The 21,338-nt window shown below is 36.2% G+C and overlaps 1 protein-coding gene across 1 annotated transcript; it reads left to right on the forward strand.

Moving 5' to 3' along the window:
- The first annotated feature begins 13 nt into the window (after positions 1-13).
- Positions 14-19,166, forward strand: tmem38b (transmembrane protein 38B). Its single transcript, XM_067376759.1, has 6 exons — positions 14-342; positions 5,586-5,742; positions 12,038-12,222; positions 15,774-15,861; positions 16,703-16,820; positions 18,530-19,166. Exons 1-6 carry the CDS (start codon positions 219-221, stop codon positions 18,761-18,763), a joined length of 906 nt encoding a protein of 301 aa, XP_067232860.1. The 5' UTR covers positions 14-218; the 3' UTR covers positions 18,764-19,166.
- Positions 19,167-21,338: the final 2,172 nt, after the last annotated feature.

Below are 21,338 nucleotides of genomic sequence, written 5' to 3' on the forward strand. Positions count from 1 at the left end.
CGCAACGTAGGTGTGTGTGCGCGCGCGACTCTCGCAGCATCCGCAGCAGTAATGGCGGCGGATCCGGTTACAGCTCCGATCAGCTGGATCGATTCTGTGTGTCCGATCATCTTCTGACCGCTGGAACTACATGCGTCCGAACACAAATCGAGGCCACGCGCACGAACCTGAAGGCGGATTAAAGCGCGTGCATGACGGGGATCTGAAGCGGTAGAGTCATGGATGTGTTCAAGTTTCTCGGTCTAAATGAAATCGCTCTCGGACTGTCAAATCTGTCCATGTTCCCTTACTTTGACATGGCGCATTATATCATATCAGTGATGAGTCTGAGAGAGCAGCCAGGTAAGAGAAATCACTGTCGGATAAGAATCATAAGTTTGTTTTGTTGCACGTTTTCAGGAAATTAAAACTTGCATTGAACCAGAACGTGAACACTTATTTATTTGCACTAACTGTTTTATTTGTGCATTAATTGAACTTTAATCTTTCACATCAAACACATATAAAGTTTGCACTTTCTCTATCTTTTATTTAATCAACATAGTTGTGTTAATATTCCAGATATTTATTGTGTTTTATGAATCCATTTGGTCCAGTTTCGTACATCTGGGCAGGTGAAGCAACCGCGCACGCGTACGCGCACACGTTTACAGTGCTGCGCGCGTGCATGACATTGTTTATCAGTGGCTTTATAATAATCCAGGTTGGAGTTGGTACAGAATGAGGGATCAGTTCTCAATAGAGCACATTTATGTTTATGATTTGATGACTTTATGCATCTAGAGCAGGTCAGAGTGTTGAACAAGAGTTTGATTTGGTTAAAAGCATCTGCGAAATGAGTAAATGTAATGAGTGTACACAGGACAAAAGGGAAGAGGAAAGCATTTAATCATTAACTCACTGTCAATATTATCTCTCTTTGTGTGTGTGTTTTCTCCAAGTAAAATGCAAATTTCAGTGGTTAGGAAGATTAAACATGCATTTTCACTGCAGGGCGGAGGCACAAAACCAGTTTGGTGGATCGATTTGCATTAACCAAACCAGTGCTGGGACACAAACATGCTCTTTGCTTCTCTGTACTGTGAGACATCAGAGTTTATCTTCACATCCCGGCTAATTTAAATTAATTCTAAGAACGTTTTGCTTCTTATATGTTCCCATTAAGCTATGGAAATTATATTTCCGAATGCTGTTCAAAACATCCAGTTGGATTAATGACATTTTACTTGTTTATGGGCCATTCTACGGAATTGGTGCAAACTGTGGAGAAAAAAAAAAAAAAAAAAAATCCAAAACTTTCTGAAAATAAAATATGAGAATTAACTGCACAATTACTAGAAATTATTATACAATTTGCATACATACAAAATTTGTGGAAAAAGACATTTCTGACTCTGACTTGAAACAAGTAGTAACATTTAAAAAGCATTAGAGGAACGTCCAACTAAAACAAGATAACTTTGAACGAGCGTTCTATCAACGTTACTGGAAGAGCGTTTGTTCAGAGTGTCAGCCGGATCCGAGCGGGCGATGCTGTATTGTATCGGCCGCAGCAGCTGCACTGGATCACAGGCTATTTTAGAGTCTCTGAACTGTATGGCATCTCGTTTCACCTGACCTGCTCTCTTCCATTGTTACTGAAATATCTGGAGGGGGAATGAGACTCGACACGTCCTCGTGTTTACCGCTGGATTCACAAGAATCATTCAGGTTGAACGTCTTTCTGTTTTGACTGAAACATACTGACTCTAACTCTATCCAGTGCACCTTCAGTGACCTTAAAGGGGATCTATAACGCTCCTTTCACAAGATGTAATATCAGTTTCAGAATGTGTGTGTGAAGTTTAGCTCAAAATCCCCAACAGATCATTTATTATAGCTTGTCAAATTTGCCCATGTTTGGGTGTGAGCAAAAACACGCCGTTTTTGTGTGTGTCCCTTTAAATGCAAATGAGCTGCTGCTCCAGAAGAGGGCGGAGCTTTAACAGCTCAACAACAACAAAGATGGAGAATCTCACGCAGCCAAAATGAGGAAAGTGTTCAGCCTTACATTGTTCAAACCGGAGTCGACACTGATGGAGAGACTCAGGAAGAAGTTACAACTTTTAGACGTTTCTGAATGGTTAGTGGATAAATTGATGTAGTTGCTGTGGAGTTGATTCAACTCATCCACTAGCATGTGCCGTCATGTTCATCTTTTGTGTTGAATTGAGCCTCGTTTGGCATAAAATGACGGCATGTCAACAACACTCTACTACAACAACTCTTCCTCTTCTCTAAAGCAGCCCAACATGGCCCCGCCCCCTTTGTTGTGTGTTCTCAGGGGCGGGGTTTATGCAAATTTTAGAGTAAGTTGTAGGAACTCGTTGTAGTCCTTACCAGCCACTTAAAAAGCAATATCTGTAAAAGAAAATCTCTTTGCATTGAACTTTGAGCGTTGTAACTTTGCAGATGTTGTTTATGATCAAACAGCAACATTACACACTAACTAAATGTTTTCATTGCGTTTCATGAAAGGATTAATGAAACAGTTCATTGTATTACAGTTTCCTAAGCAACTTTTATTCCATGAAGAATGTGTTCAGCTTCTTTCTGCCTGATAAAGACTTTTCCTGTTCCATTCTGTTCTCCGCTCGGGGAGCTTTTCCCTGAGTGCTGCGTGTCACTTCCTGTCTTCAGACTCATGCATGTTTAATGGGAACAGCAGAAACTCTTCTTCTCTCACGCAGGAACAAGAATTCACTTCTGTTTTCTTTACTGTATCACAAAAATCTTCTCTGGCAGTGCAGAAATGGTGTCATTTTTGATATATCATAGTTCTGAATCATCACTTTATTTACATACACTCTAAAAAATGCTGGGTTAAAAATGGACAAACCCAGCAGTTGGGTTATTTTAACCCCAGCGATTGAGTTAAATGTTTATCCTAACCCAACTATTGTTCAAAAATGACTGTATGTCTGGCTTAAAATGAACCCAAAAATCAGACACATAATTACTAGAGGCACAAATAATAATCAAAAGGTGAACTTTATTAGTAAGCTATTTAATAAATGTTTGTTTAATTATTATTCAATAAACTTATTAATAAATGTTCATTTATTGAACATATTAATAAATGTTAATTTCCAACATACTTTGGGCTCATTTTAAGCAACAATACAGTAATTTCTAAACAATAGTTGAGTTACATAAAACTACCCAGCAGGTTGAGCAAACATTTAACCCAACTGCTGGGTTAATTTTCAATGCAACTTGGGTTGTTTTTAATCCAGTATTTTTTAGAGTGTACCTTATTTATGTGGTACCCAAAGAATACTATGGTATTACTATGGTACATGTCTAAAAATATAATATACTCTTTAAGATATTTATTTCCAGCATCATTATATTTTATTTTCTCAATCTTATTGTGAATGATTTGACATTAATTTAGAATCCAAATGTCATCAAAATCCGTCACTGCTTCTGCTCGATTTTAAATCATTATTTCATCAGACTGTCAAAAGAGTTCAATTTTTTTTTCTCAGAACAAGATTAAAAATATAATCAATTAATAAATTTTTAAATTATTTAAAAATTCTGTATTCATGTCTGAGATGATGACATGACGCCACTCACTGGATGTAATGTGGTCATGTGACGGAACATAATGACTGCAACATTGTAGCAAACCTTCATTTGACACATTTATTCTATTTTGTATCATGTGATCGTTAGACAGGAAGAAACATTGTAGCGACTGCATAGCAACGACTCATGATTGATGCGATTTTGTCTCCGTTTCTCCAGGAAAATGCATGAATTGTGTTAAAATAATGATGTGATTGATCAGTCTTTGTTGTTGTGCTGTCTGTAGTAACGCGCCGCTCGTGACGATGTTGCAGGCGTCTCTCTATCTGCAGGTAGACAGGTACGTTTCTACAGCGTGACTTTAACACCCGTCACTTCCCATCTCTCTGTGTGCTTTATCTGGAGATCAACGTCCATCGGTCAAACCATAAGGAGCCTACAACAGTGTGTGTGTGTGTGTGGAATCATTCGCTCATACTGTGGTTCAGTCTGCTGTCTTGATGTTAATTGTCTGCATCAGGATGTGATGAATGAATCCGACTGTCTCATGAACTCTTGATCAAGTGTGTCATTGTTGCTGCATCACATGACCTGATTAGATCAGTGAAGGGCGTCAAGAGCGACCGCAGATATCAGCCATCTGAATCTGAAACAGTTCCCATGAGCAGTTTCATGATCACATGATGTGATAAAATATACATAAACATTAAAAGGATTAACATTATGATTTTCTGCAAAGCTGCTTTGAAACAATGTGTGAGCACTATAGAAATACATCTGACTTGATACAGATAGTATTTTATGGAAGTTTGTTTCTGACTTTAGATATAAACTCATGATTGTGAGATGAAAAGTCACAATTACCTTATTTATTTTTTATTCTGTGGCAGAAACCATCTTCTATAGTATTTTTATTCAGTGAAAATGTATTATGAAAAGTATTTCTTCATTTATAATCGTCTTTTGTCTTCATTAGTTCATCTGAAATGCCGTGTGACATGAAGCACTCTTAATTATTATGAGCTCATTGTAGTAGTTACACTGCCCTGACATGTGATGCCTATTTGCATATTCATGAATGTGAGAATTTAAATATTTAAATCTGAGTGCCACAGGAAGTGGATCATCCTTATTCATGGTCACATGTTCAGGCTGGGCGTCTCATAATCTCGCTGTAATCTCAGACCAGCAGACGTCATGTAATCATGGTTTATCTGTGAGTCCGACTCTGCATGTGTCTGAAATCTGTTATCAGTGACTGTTGTGCTGTTTGAATGACATTTTATTTTGATTTTGAATATTAGAGTTTTTTAGGCCCACTTACACACACACACACACACACACACACACACACACACACACACACACACACATCCCAGCTAACAGGGAACGTTCTCTCAAAGTTATGAACAAACGTTCTTCCAGTACCATTACTAGAACAATCATTCAAAGTTATCTGGACTTTAATAATGTTCTCAAAACTTTAGCACAAAAATATCATTCATGGACCTTCTTTATCCTGATATGTTTCAGTTGGACGTTCATCTAACGTTTTTTAAATGTTACTATTTGTTTCAGAACATTCAGAGAAGATTCAAAAGTAACGTTCTCAAAATGTTTAAAAATGCAAAGTTCCCTTAATGTAACAAAGAAAAACATTTTCATATAAAATACTGGACAACATTCAGAAATAATGTTTTCAAAACTTAATAAGAACGTTCTTAGAGCTTGTTTTTGTTAGCTGGTTAGATAGTTATAAACACCGTAACAGAAAACCTTCTGCATTTTTACAGTTAAAAAAAAATGTTATTTTTATACTTTTTTTTTTCTTTTACAAATGAAGGCATCCCAAAAGGAGTTTTTGTCAAGTGTATCTCACTCCAGGGTACAAATTTGTCCTTAAAACATGGTTAAGCAGGTCCAGACACACGTGTGTATGTTTGATTTATGTGTCGCGTCTGTCTTTTCTGTGATGATGATGATGATGATGATGAAGGTGTGTTGTTTTGCAGGAGCGTTGGACGTGTCTCAGCGCAGTCCGTTTGCGTGCTGGTTCAGTTCGATGCTGTATTGTTTCGGTGGAGCCGTTCTCTCAGCGCTCATGATGGCAGACGCGCCGGTCGCTCCGCTGTCCAACACCACCAACCTGCTGCTCGCCTCGCTCATGTGGTGAGAAACACTGCCATTATGATGCTTTTGTGGGTTGTCTGTCATAGACACTTTATGGTATTTTTTGAAGCACCTTGTATCTAAGAATGTGGTCAACATCATGCCATTCATTCATGTTCCTGTATCTGTTACAAACCTGCTTCATTCCTCTTATATATTCTACATAAATAAATAAAAGTAAACAAAAGATAATGTGATAGTGTACAAGTGTGATGTGATAAATCAATGTCTGGGTCACCGTCAAACTGAAATCAAATGAGAAGCAAAACATTCAGATGCACACAAATGAGAATTTATGGGTAAAATGTGTTTCATTGTCACTAAAATAATGTTTTTAAATTTTAGTGTTCCTAAAACTGTGGAAGCTTGTTTCCACCACAGAATAAAAAAGGTTGGAATTGCAGCTTTTTTATCTCACAATTCAGATTTTTTTTTTCTTTTAATTCAGATTTTTTCTAAGAAATTCACAATTCCTAGAAAATTTTAGAATTGTGAGAAAATGTTGCAATTACCTTTTTTAATGGAAAGTTTAAATCTCACAAGAATGTCAGAATTGCAAGTTATAAATTTGGAATTTTTGGAAAAATGTCAGAATTGCACATTATAAACTCGGAATTTCTTGAAAAATGTCAGAATTGCACATTATAAACTCGGAATTTCTTGAAAAATGTCAGAATTACACATTATAAACTCGGAATTTCTAGAAAAATGTCAGAATTGCACATTATAAACTCGGAATTTCTAGAAAAATTTCAGAATTGCACATTATAAACTCGGAATTTCTAGAAAAATTTCAGAATTGCACATTATAAACTTGGAATTTCTAGAAAAATGTCAGAATTGCACATTATAAACTCGGAATTTCTGGAAAAATGTTAGAATTGCAAGTTATAAACTGAATTTCTGGAAAAATGTCAGAATTACAAGTTATAAACTCGGAATTGTGAGAAAAATGTCAATTGCAAGTTATAAACTTGGAATTTCTAGAAAAATGTCAATTGCAAGTTATAAACTCGGAATAGTGCGAAAAATGTCAGAATTACAAGTTATAAACTCGGAATTGTGAGAAAAATGTCAATTGCAAGTTATAAACTTGGAATTTCTAGAAAAATGTCAATTGCAAGTTATAAACTCGGAATAGTGCGAAAAATGTCAGAATTACAAGTTATAAACTCGGAATAGTGCGAAAAATGTCAATTGCAAGTTATAAACTTGGAATTTCTAGAAAAATGTCAGAATTGCACATTATAAACTCGGAATTTCTGGAAAAATGTCAGAATTGCAAGTTATAAACTCGGAATAGTGAGAAAAATGTCAGTTGCAAGTTATAAACTTGGAATTTCTGGAAAAATGTCAGAATTGCAAGTTTTAAACTTGGAATTTCTGGAAAAATGTCAGAATTGCAAGTTATAAACTTGGAATTTCTAGAAAAATGTCAGAATTGCACATTATAAACTCGGAATTTCTGGAAAAATGTCAGAATTGCAAGTTATAAACTCGGAATAGTGAGAAAAATGTCAGTTGCAAGTTATAAACTTGGAATTTCTGGAAAAATGTCAGAATTGCACATTATAAACTCGGAATTTCTTGAAAAATGTCAGAATTGCACATTATAAACTCGGAATTTCTTGAAAAATGTCAGAATTACACATTATAAACTCGGAATTTCTAGAAAAATGTCAGAATTGCACATTATAAACTCGGAATTTCTAGAAAAATTTCAGAATTGCACATTATAAACTCGGAATTTCTAGAAAAATTTCAGAATTGCACATTATAAACTTGGAATTTCTAGAAAAATGTCAGAATTGCACATTATAAACCCGGAATTTCTGGAAAAATGTTAGAATTGCAAGTTATAAACTGAATTTCTGGAAAAATGTCAGAATTACAAGTTATAAACTCGGAATTGTGAGAAAAATGTCAATTGCAAGTTATAAACTTGGAATTTCTAGAAAAATGTCAATTGCAAGTTATAAACTCGGAATAGTGCGAAAAATGTCAGAATTACAAGTTATAAACTCGGAATTGTGAGAAAAATGTCAATTGCAAGTTATAAACTTGGAATTTCTAGAAAAATGTCAATTGCAAGTTATAAACTCGGAATAGTGCGAAAAATGTCAATTGCAAGTTATAAACTTGGAATTTCTAGAAAAATGTCAGAATTGCACATTATAAACTCGGAATTTCTGGAAAAATGTCAGAATTGCAAGTTATAAACTCGGAATAGTGAGAAAAATGTCAGTTGCAAGTTATAAACTTGGAATTTCTGGAAAAATGTCAGAATTGCAAGTTTTAAACTTGGAATTTCTGGAAAAATGTCAGAATTGCAAGTTATAAACTTGGAATTTCTAGAAAAATGTCAGAATTGCACATTATAAACTCGGAATTTCTGGAAAAATGTCAGAATTGCAAGTTATAAACTCGGAATAGTGAGAAAAATGTCAGTTGCAAGTTATAAACTTGGAATTTCTAGAAAAATTTCAGAATTGCACATTATAAACTTGGAATTTCTAGAAAAATGTCAGAATTGCACATTATAAACCCGGAATTTCTGGAAAAATGTTAGAATTGCAAGTTATAAACTGAATTTCTGGAAAAATGTCAGAATTACAAGTTATAAACTCGGAATTGTGAGAAAAATGTCAATTGCAAGTTATAAACTTGGAATTTCTAGAAAAATGTCAATTGCAAGTTATAAACTCGGAATAGTGCGAAAAATGTCAGAATTACAAGTTATAAACTCGGAATTGTGAGAAAAATGTCAATTGCAAGTTATAAACTTGGAATTTCTAGAAAAATGTCAATTGCAAGTTATAAACTCGGAATAGTGCGAAAAATGTCAATTGCAAGTTATAAACTTGGAATTTCTAGAAAAATGTCAGAATTGCACATTATAAACTCGGAATTTCTGGAAAAATGTCAGAATTGCAAGTTATAAACTCGGAATAGTGAGAAAAATGTCAGTTGCAAGTTATAAACTTGGAATTTCTGGAAAAATGTCAGAATTGCAAGTTTTAAACTTGGAATTTCTGGAAAAATGTCAGAATTGCAAGTTATAAACTTGGAATTTCTAGAAAAATGTCAGAATTGCACATTATAAACTCGGAATTTCTGGAAAAATGTCAGAATTGCAAGTTATAAACTCGGAATAGTGAGAAAAATGTCAGTTGCAAGTTATAAACTTGGAATTTCTGGAAAAATGTCAGAATTGCAAGTTATAAACTCGGAATTGTGCGAAAAATGTCAGAATTACAAATTATAAATTCGGAATAGTGCGAAAAATGTAAATTGCAAGTTATAAACTTGGAATTTCTAGAAAAATGTCAGAATTGCACATTATAAACTCGGAATTTCTGGAAAAATGTCAGAATTGCAAGTTATAAACTCGGAATAGTGAGAAAAATGTCAGTTGCAAGTTATAAACTTGGAATTTCTGGAAAAATGTCAGAATTGCACATTATAAACTCGGAATTTCTTGAAAAATGTCAGAATTGCACATTATAAACTCGGAATTTCTTGAAAAATGTCAGAATTACACATTATAAACTCGGAATTTCTAGAAAAATGTCAGAATTGCACATTATAAACTCGGAATTTCTAGAAAAATTTCAGAATTGCACATTATAAACTCGGAATTTCTAGAAAAATTTCAGAATTGCACATTATAAACTTGGAATTTCTAGAAAAATGTCAGAATTGCACATTATAAACCCGGAATTTCTGGAAAAATGTTAGAATTGCAAGTTATAAACTGAATTTCTGGAAAAATGTCAGAATTACAAGTTATAAACTCGGAATTGTGAGAAAAATGTCAATTGCAAGTTATAAACTTGGAATTTCTAGAAAAATGTCAATTGCAAGTTATAAACTCGGAATAGTGCGAAAAATGTCAGAATTACAAGTTATAAACTCGGAATTGTGAGAAAAATGTCAATTGCAAGTTATAAACTTGGAATTTCTAGAAAAATGTCAATTGCAAGTTATAAACTCGGAATAGTGCGAAAAATGTCAATTGCAAGTTATAAACTTGGAATTTCTAGAAAAATGTCAGAATTGCACATTATAAACTCGGAATTTCTGGAAAAATGTCAGAATTGCAAGTTATAAACTCGGAATAGTGAGAAAAATGTCAGTTGCAAGTTATAAACTTGGAATTTCTGGAAAAATGTCAGAATTGCAAGTTTTAAACTTGGAATTTCTGGAAAAATGTCAGAATTGCAAGTTATAAACTTGGAATTTCTAGAAAAATGTCAGAATTGCACATTATAAACTCGGAATTTCTGGAAAAATGTCAGAATTGCAAGTTATAAACTCGGAATAGTGAGAAAAATGTCAGTTGCAAGTTATAAACTTGGAATTTCTGGAAAAATGTCAGAATTGCAAGTTATAAACTCGGAATTGTGCGAAAAATGTCAGAATTACAAATTATAAATTCGGAATAGTGCGAAAAATGTAAATTGCAAGTTATAAACTTGGAATTTCTAGAAAAATGTCAGAATTGCAAGTTTTAAACTTGGAATTTCTGGAAAAATGTCAGAATTGCAAGTTTTAAACTTGGAATTTCTGGAAAAATGTCAGAATTGCAAGTTATAAACTCGGAATTGTGCGAAAAATGTCAGAATTACAAATTATAAATTCGGAATAGTGCGAAAAATGTAAATTGCAAGTTATAAATTTGGAATTTCTGGAAAAATGTCATAATTGCAAGTTATAAACTTGGAATTTCTAGAAAAATGTCAGAATTGCAAGTTATAAACTCGGAATTGTGCGAAATACAGCCAGAATAGTGTTTATATTTCACAATTCTTAGAAATTAATTAGAGAAGCAAAAACACATGTTGAGAACTCACAGTGAAAATGTGTTTCATTGCCATTAAATGTCACAGTGCAGATTATCTCAAATAGGCTTGATTATGCAACATGTAATGTGTTGTTTCTTCATGTTTTGGGTGAACATTAGATGCTTCCGTCAGTAGGGTGATGATCTGACCGCAGACAGTGTGTTTGTGTGACTGAATTCTCTCACGGTCCTGTTGAATGTTGATCTCTGTCAGGAACTGAGAACTCTGACAGACTCAGTGATGTGACGGCGCCATCTAAAGGCCACCAGTAAACATGCACATAAATGGAAACTCATGCTTGGCAAAGCACAGAAAACGATGAATGATCATTTATATGCTTTTTTAATGGCATTAATATGAATAATGTAAGTGTAATTTTTTCCAAGTGTTGTAGCCTTTCTTATTAACATCCACATCATGTAGTGTTCAGTTTTCTGCTGGTCACCGACATGGAAAACTGACAATTATAAGGGATGAATAACACACAGTTCACTCCATACTGTCAGCTGTTCAGAGAAACTCTATAATGAAAGATTTCTGCTGGTGATTTCTGAAGACAGTGAAGGAACAGATCTTACACTGAAACACTTTCCACAGTTGTTGTTTTTGTCTGTTCGGCGGGTCTCTGACATTTCAGAAAGAAATCATCGTTCACAGGATGAGCTCTTACAATAATTAATGGCCAGCATCGCAAATTATGCTAATGGATATTTAAACGAGCACTTACTGGGGCTGTGAGGGACAGAGATGGGCAATTAAACAATTAGCACTGGACCATCGTGTGTGTGTGTGTGTGTGTGTGTGTGTGTGTGTGTGTGTGAGTCTGTGTGTGTGAGTCTGTGTGTGTGAATCTGTGTGAGTGTGTGTGTGTGTGTGTGTGTGTGTGTGTGTGTGTGTGTGTGTGTGTGTGTGTGTGTGTGTGTGTGTGTGTGAGTCTGTGTGTGTGAGTGTGTGTGTGTGAGTCTGTGTGAGTGTGTGTGTGTGTGTGTGTGTGTGTGTGTGTGTGTGTGTGTGTGTGTGTGTGAGTCTGTGTGTGTGTGTGAGTCTGTGTGTGTGAGTCTGTGTGAGAGTGTGTGTATGCAAGTTTGAGTGTATATGTGTGTGTGTGTGTGAGTGTGTGAGAGAGTGTTGTTTTGTCTGAAATTAAATAAAAAATTATTCTATTTCTGTTAGTTGCCAAAGGAAAAAAAATCAAATTTTCATGTAGTTTATGTACTAAAATAACTAAAACTAAAATAAGAAATAAATTAAAAAATGAAAAAATAATGGTAATAAAAACATAATAAAAATAATAATAAAAAAAAACACCCAACCACATGACAAAATTCACAATGAAAACAGAATATATAAAACTGATTCAAACTGATAATCCGATGATCATCTTCATCTGCAGTGGGTGTGTTTTTGTGAGATGTATCCCATCATTCCGATCGAATCTCTCTCTTCTGCAGGTATCTGGTGTTTTATTGTCCTCTGGATGCCGTCTACTCGCTGGCGTCCATCCTGCCTGTGCGTCTGGTCTTGACGGGAATGAAGGAAGTGACACGTACGTGGAAGGTTCTGGGCGGAGTCACACAAGCAGGCAGGAAGTACAAAGACGGTCTGTTTGTGATGATCGCAGTGGGCTGGGCCAAAGGTACACGCCTGATCTTAATGAAGATGTTTGTCATGTGCTCTGGAGCCTAATCACACTCATCCATCTGTGTGCGGATTTTCATTTCTTCTCTTCAGATATCCAGCGCTTTGTTGCATCAGGATGTGACAGTATTCTTGGCTTGACATTTTAATGCTTAAAAGCTCAAGGTTATTTTTCAGAATTTCATCACACTCATTATTAAACCCATGATGCATTTCACCCCGCCGTCCTTCAATTACACGGAGAAAAGGTTTGAAATATCAAGAGGTCGAGGTGACTGTAATTACGATTGGCGCTAAAATGATAAAAGTTTAAGAGCCAAAACACATCAGCCAGCGGAGCGTCAGAACCGAACGGACCCGTGAATGTTCATCAACAATTCAGTGAATTATTACACTTATGCAAATTTGGAAAAAGGCATCATTTTCCTAATTTGATTCCAGCTAACCAAAATATGTTCTGGGAGTGTTTTGCTATTGTTCCCATTAAGTTATGAAATATTGCTTCTGAACCTTCATAACAAAGGTTTTAAAAATGTTTTTTCTTGGTTATGTGAAGGTTAAAGGCACATATAATCTTCAAACATTATGGGAACGTTACTTTTGAATGTTCTCTGAACGTTCTGAAACAAGTAGCAAGTACAAGACGACTTCACCTCACAAATGGTTGTCGAAAGCAAAAATGCATCGTGTTTTGCGACAGAGTGTGACGAGGCATTATTTTTGAAATCAGCACCCTGAAATGAGTTAGAGACAAGTATTGCATTTCATATTGGATTTTTTCATCTGATGCAGGGCGCTGAATTATCAGTACATTTCAAACGATATCTCTTATCTACAAACTCTTAGAAGAACTCATTCACTTCACAAATAGAGTCTTTTAAGGGTTCCATAATTGGGATAATTTTATGGATTTAGCTTTGATAATTATTTCATATTTCATTTTAATTAAAAGCTTGTAAACATACTTTATCTCTAGTTGACATTTTTGCAGATTTATTAAAAAAGAAAAACTGAAATATCACATGGTCCTAAGTATTCAGACCCTTTGCTCAGTATTTAGTACAAGCACCTTTTGATCTAATACAGCCATGAGTCTCCTTGCAGATCCTCTCCAGTTCCAGTTTTCAGCCACATTCATCTTTTCCTCGATTGCAACCAGTCGTCCTGTCCCTGCAGCTGAAAAACACCCCCACAGCATGATGCTGTCACCACCATGCTTCACTGTTGGGACTGTATTGGACAGGTGATGAGCAGTGCCTGGTTTTCTCCACACATACCGCTTAGAATTAAGGCCAAAAAGTTCTATCTTGGTCTCATCAGACCAGAGAATCTTATTTCTCATCATCTTGGCAAACTCCATGCGAGCTTTCATGTGTCTTGCACTGAGGAGAGCTCAGCCACAGTGATCTTTGGGCTCTTCTTTACCTCTCTCACCAAGGCTCTTCTCCCCTGATAGCTCAGTTTGGCCGGACGGCCAGCTCTAGGAAGGGTTCTGGTCGTCCCAAACCACTTCCATTTAAGGATTATGGAGGCCACTTTGCTCTCAGGAACCTCAAGTGCAGCAGAAATGTTTTTGTAACCTTGGCCAGATCTGTGCCTTGCCACAATTCTGTCTCTGAGCTCTTCAGGCAGTTCCTTTGACCTCATGATTCTCATTTGCTCTGACATGCACTGTGAGCTGTAAGGTCTTATATAGACAGGTGTGTGGCTTTCCTAATCAAGTCCAGTCCACAGCTGGACTCAAATGAAGGTGTAGAACCATCTCAAGGATGATCAGAAGAAATGGACAGCACCTGAGTTAAATATATGAGTGTCACAGCAAAGGGTCAGAATACTGAGGACCATGTGATATTTCAGTTTTTCTTTTTTAACTCCCTGAGGTCCGAAAACGCGCCGGCGCATTTTGCAGGATTTTTTTCACATTGCAGCAAAACAGACTTAAAATACTCTGTCATTTCTTGTCATAGAGACATAAGTAATATATCAATTGAAACTATAGAATGTCTTCTTTTATTTGTGTACACTCAGAGTAAAAACACAATTGTGCTTTTTGTAAAATAAAGAAAACTAACATGATGCGTGATCTCTCCTCTCCCTCTGAACGAAGTCCAATCGGATAGTTCTCAGAAAATGAACTGTAACTTAGTGAATACTAATGACAAAAAAAATGACACTTAAGTCTAAAGAAACGTTGAAATGTCAGGTTTTAAATCGTGCAAGTCAAATAAAAAACAAACCTTCTGTGTTTATGTAATCTGTATGAAAAGAGAGCCATGTCAGAAGTCCGAGATTCAGCTCATTATCCACTAATGCATTCATCATCTCAATCGTGTATTTATTGTCTTGAAAAGTGTTTTTTTGGATGTTAGAGCCATGGTTAGCGATCTCTAGAAGACATGCCGTTAGTTCCTGGTTCCTTTTCTTCTTTATATGAATTTGTGGCCTAAAGGTGTACAGAGCGCCCTCCGGCTGCAAGTATGAATTGAAAACACAGTATCCAGCACTCATAGTGATGACAATAAATATTACTTCTCAGTATAGAAAACTGACATAAATATATAAGAATCCATCAGTATTTCTCCAAATGTGCATGCTTTTAAGCTAAAAGCCTATATGAAATGCCATAGAGGTTACATAATTGTTCAGACACTTTGCATCACAGAAATACATTATATTTTAAAGAATATAATAGAATACCATTATTTTAAATTGAGCTGAGACATGATTACAGAGGGGTTTTTTCACAGCCTACCTGACTGAAAGGCCTCATTAATATGCAAGTCATTTCAGGTCATTATTATGCAATTCTTTTGTCTTCTCAGGTGTATGTTACCCATTATTCATGATGATTCACGCATACTGTGTTTCTTGACAAAAAGTGTCTTACAAAAACTAAATCAATATATTGTTTTATATGTAGGCAGCATAATTTTTACATAATTCCGAAGCAAAAACTCTAGTCTACAACCTCCAATACCCAGAAGTCTTGTGAACACAGATTTAATATACTTTTTTGGCCTTATTTCAGTGACTTTTTCAAACACTTTCAGTGGTTTTTTGTTTTTTCAATAAACACACATAAACATTATTCCTTCAAAAACACAAACATGTACATACATGTTCCTCAAATATTATTGTAGCCTAGTTTGTGCTGAATACAGTGTAATGACACTTGTGTCATTAATATGTTTATGAACAACTGAAAAAAGCACAAATGTCAGGGCATGTCAAAACTTCTCCAAGCCCCAAATCAGCCTCAGACTCCAGAGGGTTAATAAATCTGCAAAAATGACAACAGTTTAGTGTTTTTCTGTCAATATGGGGTGCTGTGTGTACATTAATGAGGAGAAAAAAAAGAACTTAAATGATTTTAGCAAATGGCTGCAATATAACAAAGAGTGAAAAATTTAAGGGGGTCTGAATACTTTCCGTACCCACTGTATATAGAACCACATTGAACCTTTTTTGGGGCATAAAGCGTTCTTTAAAATTGAGTGGAGAACTCTAGAGTTCTGTATATAACCTCACTGAATCTTCTCGTGTCTGTAGGAGCGGGTGGAGGCCTCATCAGTAACTTTGAGCAGCTGGTCCGAGGCGTCTGGAAGCCTGAAACCAATGAACTACTGAAGATGTCATAGTAAGAGTCTCAAATGCCTCATGAAGCTCCTGAAATATCGAATCATTTGTATGTATATCAGGTACAGTACATGCCAATTTTTCTCTAGGAAAAAAATCCCTCAGAATTAATTCTGTAAACTATAATTGGATGGCAGGTGCTATAAATAATGTTTTGTTCACACATCAGCTGAAAACAGCACAGACTAAAAGATTGATTCATCAAAATGAGAATCGATATTTGCAATCCAGCCCTTGTCTACAGTAAATGTCTTTCAGGTCCAGTTTCTCCAGTGTGACAGACAGATGTGAACCACGAATTCACTGTATTCCTCTGTTAATTTATTAATATGTTAATGTTAAAGTTATAAATCAGTGCATTATTGACAGGACTGGCGTTTGTCTGCAGACACTCCAGAGGTGAAATCTCTCGTCTGAAGCCTCTTATACATTGTGCATTTCGTATCCAGAGTCTCTTTCTTTCAGAATAATAGCATTTGGTCCCAGAATGCTGCAGGTAGAATAATTGGCTTCTGTATTGATTTCCTCTCGCCTTCAGCCGACACTTGTTGTCATGGTTTTTGTGCGAGTGGCATTTGAAAAGGTTTGTGTGGAAGAACGCAGGAGAGTAAGCGTCTCTCTCTGCTGTCAGTCGCCGTGAAGACAAACTCTTATTTACCGTCAATCAACAAGTCGTACAGTAGACCTGAGGGATATCACCGGAGTTATGTACAGAATAAAATCCACTCGCATATAGGATGTGTGTCGCAGCCGTGTGTTAATTACCTATTTTACAATGTCAGAGCTGTTATATTTAACTCCTCGGGCCTTGCTTGACCTTTGACCTTTGTGTGTGTGTGCAGCCCGACCAAAATCACCCTGCTGGGATCGGTTCTGTTCTCTCTCCAGCAGTGCCACTTCCTCCCGATACAAACACATCACCTGATGCTCATCTACACGCTCTTCATCGTCACCAATAAGGTTTGTTGTGTTTGTTGTTCTACAGCATTCAACACTCAGAAACATGAATATAATACATTATTATATAATAGTTCACAATTTTGAATGTAAATGCAGCCTTGGTGAGAGCCTTTACTTGTGAATCACTTTACTTGTGAAAATCACTTGTCAATAAGTTTGTGTATAACAGCTATAAAAGTGCTATATAAAGTATATTATTATTTTGACAAATGTACATTACCTGTATTAAATATAAATGTATAAATAATAATAAAAATTGAACATTAGTGGAGCTTAATGTAATAAAACTACTGCTGTCAAATCGATTGATTGCGATTAGGCATGTGACGGTATAAAATTTTCATGTTGTGATTAATTGCTGAAGCTTTTATCACAGAATTCGGTATTATCAAAATATTAAAATAAGTTGCAAAAAAAAGTTGTCATAGTATAACATTTCTTATAACAAAAAGAGCTCTGAATGTTTAAATACAATAATGCAATACACAATAAATATAAAATGTTCAAACAGATTAAAGTGCAAATGAATTAGGCTATAAAGAACAACAGGTAATACTTTACAAAAAGGGCTCATTATTTAATGCATGAACTAAGATTGAAAGTATTATTTTTTGTTAATGTTAGTTAAGAAAATACAACTAATCATTGTTAGTTTTCCGGGGTAACCGCTGCATTCTGCTGTTCCATCAGCGCCCTCTGCTGTCAGAGAGTGAATGTGCACTTTCATTCAGCGCATCTCCTTCCTAAATGCATTATAAAAAAATGTATTAATCGGTAATAAATTATTATTTACGGTATTCTGAAGTGCCCACGATAACAATATCATGCATATTCATTATCGTGATATACTGCATTACCGAATATCGCTACATCTCTAATTGCGATTAATCTCATCTAACATAAGTTTGTAAATATATAATATATGTGTGCATAAATATATAAACACACACACATATATTTACAAACTTTTATGTTAGATGCAATTAATGGCAAATAATCGATTTGACAGCACTAAATAAGACGCATGCAAAATACTCCATAAAACCGACGTGCGACACAATTTGCAAATGCAAAATAACTGCATTTATAGCCATTTACTGAATTAAGCATGCGGTGTGACGAGGTCATGTGACTGTTAGTTTGACATAATAAATGATTGTCAGTGTACAGGTTTCTAGAAATGCCATTCGCAGCTCGATTTGTGAAAAACAGCTTCTGTGTGTGTGTGTGTGTACTGATGGATGAACATCAGCTGTGATATCACAATTAAACACGAGCCTTGTTTGATTGATTGGCGTGTCGTGTTTTAATTGGACAGGCGTCTGCTCGCATACGTTGGGGTGAATTTAACGAACGACCTGCTAAAGCTCATCAAAGTGTCTCTGTGAATCCTCTCCTGCCCTTCAGTAGTGATCCGCGCTGCTGTCGTGACGCTCTTACACGTTTCGCTCGTTTTTTGCATCATTTTCATGTAATTGCATCATTCTGCCTTAAAAAGAGTGAAGTTCTTCAGCGAGACTGACGGCAAATCGTGAGTTCTTCTGTCAGATCTCTCTTTTAGCTCGGAAACGTCCTCTCGCTCTCAACCTTCGACCTTCCAGCTCTTCGTTTCACACGTGGAATTATTAGTATTGCTGCAGATTTGGGCTCTGCTGTATTTGTTTGATCTAATTTGCAGTTCTGATTCATCTGCATCTCTGTTGTTTCAGACGCGGATGATGATGATGGGTTCGTCATCGTATCCGTTTTCAGCGCTGGAGTCTGTCCTCTACAAGACTCTGTTTGTTCGACCTCTGACCTTTTCACCCCTGAATGACTCGACCCAGGGGTCAGATCAGACCTGCCATGCTTCCCCAAAAAACGCCTCGATATCCTCTCGGAAAACCCCTGGCACGGACCAGACGAACCCGGAGGAGGCAGAAAACACCAAAAAGAAAGACTGAGAACGGAAGAGAGACGGTTTTCCTCTGAGTGAGATTTTCTTGTAGCAAAAGAAACTTTTCTACACCATTCCTGCTGATGATGTTTTAAAATGCACAAATGCTCTTTTTAATCTTGTGATATCTGATATGTACATATTTGCTATTCTGAAGTGATTCACAGAAAATTCTATTCTTTCTATCCTGCAATGGTGATGATCATATATTTTATATAATTTATAATGCATTTATGAATGCAGTCACTCAAAGTGGAATGCTGAGACATGTTTTACTGTACGTTTTGAATGCAGAAATATAATATAATTCACTCGCTCTGACTCCTTCAGTTTGCTTTCTGTAGTTTGTTTTCTCTGCAAATCCGATTGATGAGTGACGAAATGTACTGGAAATTCAAGGTGAGCGAATCACGATGGTTAACGAGGTGAAGGAGGTTCGACCTGAGATGTCTTACATCCTACAGGAAGAATTCGGGATGAATTCAACTCGAGCAGCATGTGCTGAGCAGTATCTGTGACGAGCTGTCAGAAAACACAACATTCACACACATTACTTTCCTGATAATTTACTCTCCTCCATGTCATCCAAGATGTTCATGTCTTTCTTTCTTCAGTGGAAAAGAAAAGAAGGTTTTTAAAGGAAAACGTTCCAGGATGTTTCTCCATATAGTGGACTTCACTGGGGTTCAACGGCTTGAAGGTCCAAATGTCAGTTTCAGTGCAGCTTCAAAGAGCTCTACATGATCCCAGACGAGGAATAAGAGTCTCATCTAGAGAAACCATCCGACATTTTCTAAAATAAATATACTTTTTAACCACAAATGCTCGTCTTGCACTGCTCTGTGATGCTCCACGCATGACGTAATCATGTTGGAAAGATCACGCGTGATGTAGGCCGAAGTACCGCGGTAGAGTGAAAAACTCGCCCAAAAATCGCCCAACATCGTTATTTTACCTTTTTTGACTTAGTCTTTGACGTTCACTTTGTAAACACTGGATCGGTACTTCCGCCTACGTCATGTGTGACCTTTCCAACATGATTACGTCATGCGTGGAGCATCACAGAGCAGTGCAAGACGAGCATTTGTGGTTAAAAAGTATATAATTGTTATTTTGTTTAGAAAATGTCGGATGGTTTCTCTAGATCAGACTCTTATTCCTCGTCTGGGATCATGTAGAGCTCTTTGAAGCTGCACTGAAACTGACAATTGGACCTTCAACCCGTTGAACCCCAGTGAAGTCCACTATATGGAGAAAAATCCTGGAACGTTTTCCTATAAAAACCTTCTTTTCTTTTCCACTGAAGAAAGAAAGTCATGAACATCTTGGATGACATGGAGGAGAGTATCAGGAAATTTTAATTCTGAATCCTTTAAAGGCAGAAATGTGCTTGTATTTTTGTCTAAGCTGAAGTGTAAAAACAAACAAAATTGGAAAAATGACTTTGATCGATCAGGTATAGCCCCGCCCACTCAGACCATTGGTTGAGCCAATGTCAATCAAACATGTAAATCAGTACAAATGGTACAGAAATTAAGCACTTCACCTTTAATTAATAAATTAGTATCAATGTACGTTATTAGAGCTGTTAATTATGAAATGTTTCTTTTGGAGCTGAAATAATGGATGCACCTTTACACAGATAAGGCTATAGTAAGTGATTCCATCCCTAGCTGACAAAAATATGTTCTTTTAACATTTTGCATCTCACATATGCTGTATACAGAGTTTAAGCTGACACAAACAACAAAAGATATTCACAAATCCATCACCAGAACAAACGCAGCACAGTTGAATTACTCATTATTTCGAATGGCGTGTTCTGCAGAAATGGGATTGGTGTTTTATTATGATTTATGTAATGGAATATGCCTCTGTGGAATATGTATTCCAGACAGCAGGAAATGATTTTCATAATCATGCTTTAGGTTTGTTAATGAGCGATCAGCAGTACATAATCTCATTTACTGGTGTGAAGGAGCAATCAACATCTCAATTATTCCCGCCTAATATCGTCAATGATTTCCAAACGGCCCGCGGCGGGAATTAACTCTGCCAAGAATGTGCGCGCGCTACTGTTGCCGTGCCAACAAACAGCATTCTGAAGAAGAGAGCGGGAAATTTCCTTCTGTTGTCCGTTATGATGTCATCACGTGACACATGCAAGGTAAGAATCGGTTCACTCAGAACGTGTTTTTCCGCTCCGCTTCGCTACTTTTCCGTTGTTTTTAAATGTAATCACGCGATAGACTTTACTTTATTTCGCGCTTGACTGAAAACGTTAACCTCGCGCATGACAAGTCATTCTAAAAACGCGGTGTTGTTCAACTTGGAAAAAAAAAACGCGGTGTTTTTTGTCATTCAACTGACAACGTTTTTCACATTTTAACAGGAAATATACTCTTTCTCTGCGAATCTGCCCTAAGAATAACACACTTTTCGTGCTTTCTCTGCTGTTGGTGTACTGTACAAGGTAAGCTAATTGACTTTTAACCAATTTTATTTATTTATTAACACAAAATCAGATCAAAAAGACAAAATAACCATTTACATCTGAGAGGATAACTGCTTAGCTTAATGAA

This window comes from Chanodichthys erythropterus, chromosome 22, assembly GCF_024489055.1.
Source record: "Chanodichthys erythropterus isolate Z2021 chromosome 22, ASM2448905v1, whole genome shotgun sequence".
Taxonomy (NCBI): domain Eukaryota; kingdom Metazoa; phylum Chordata; class Actinopteri; order Cypriniformes; family Xenocyprididae; genus Chanodichthys; species Chanodichthys erythropterus.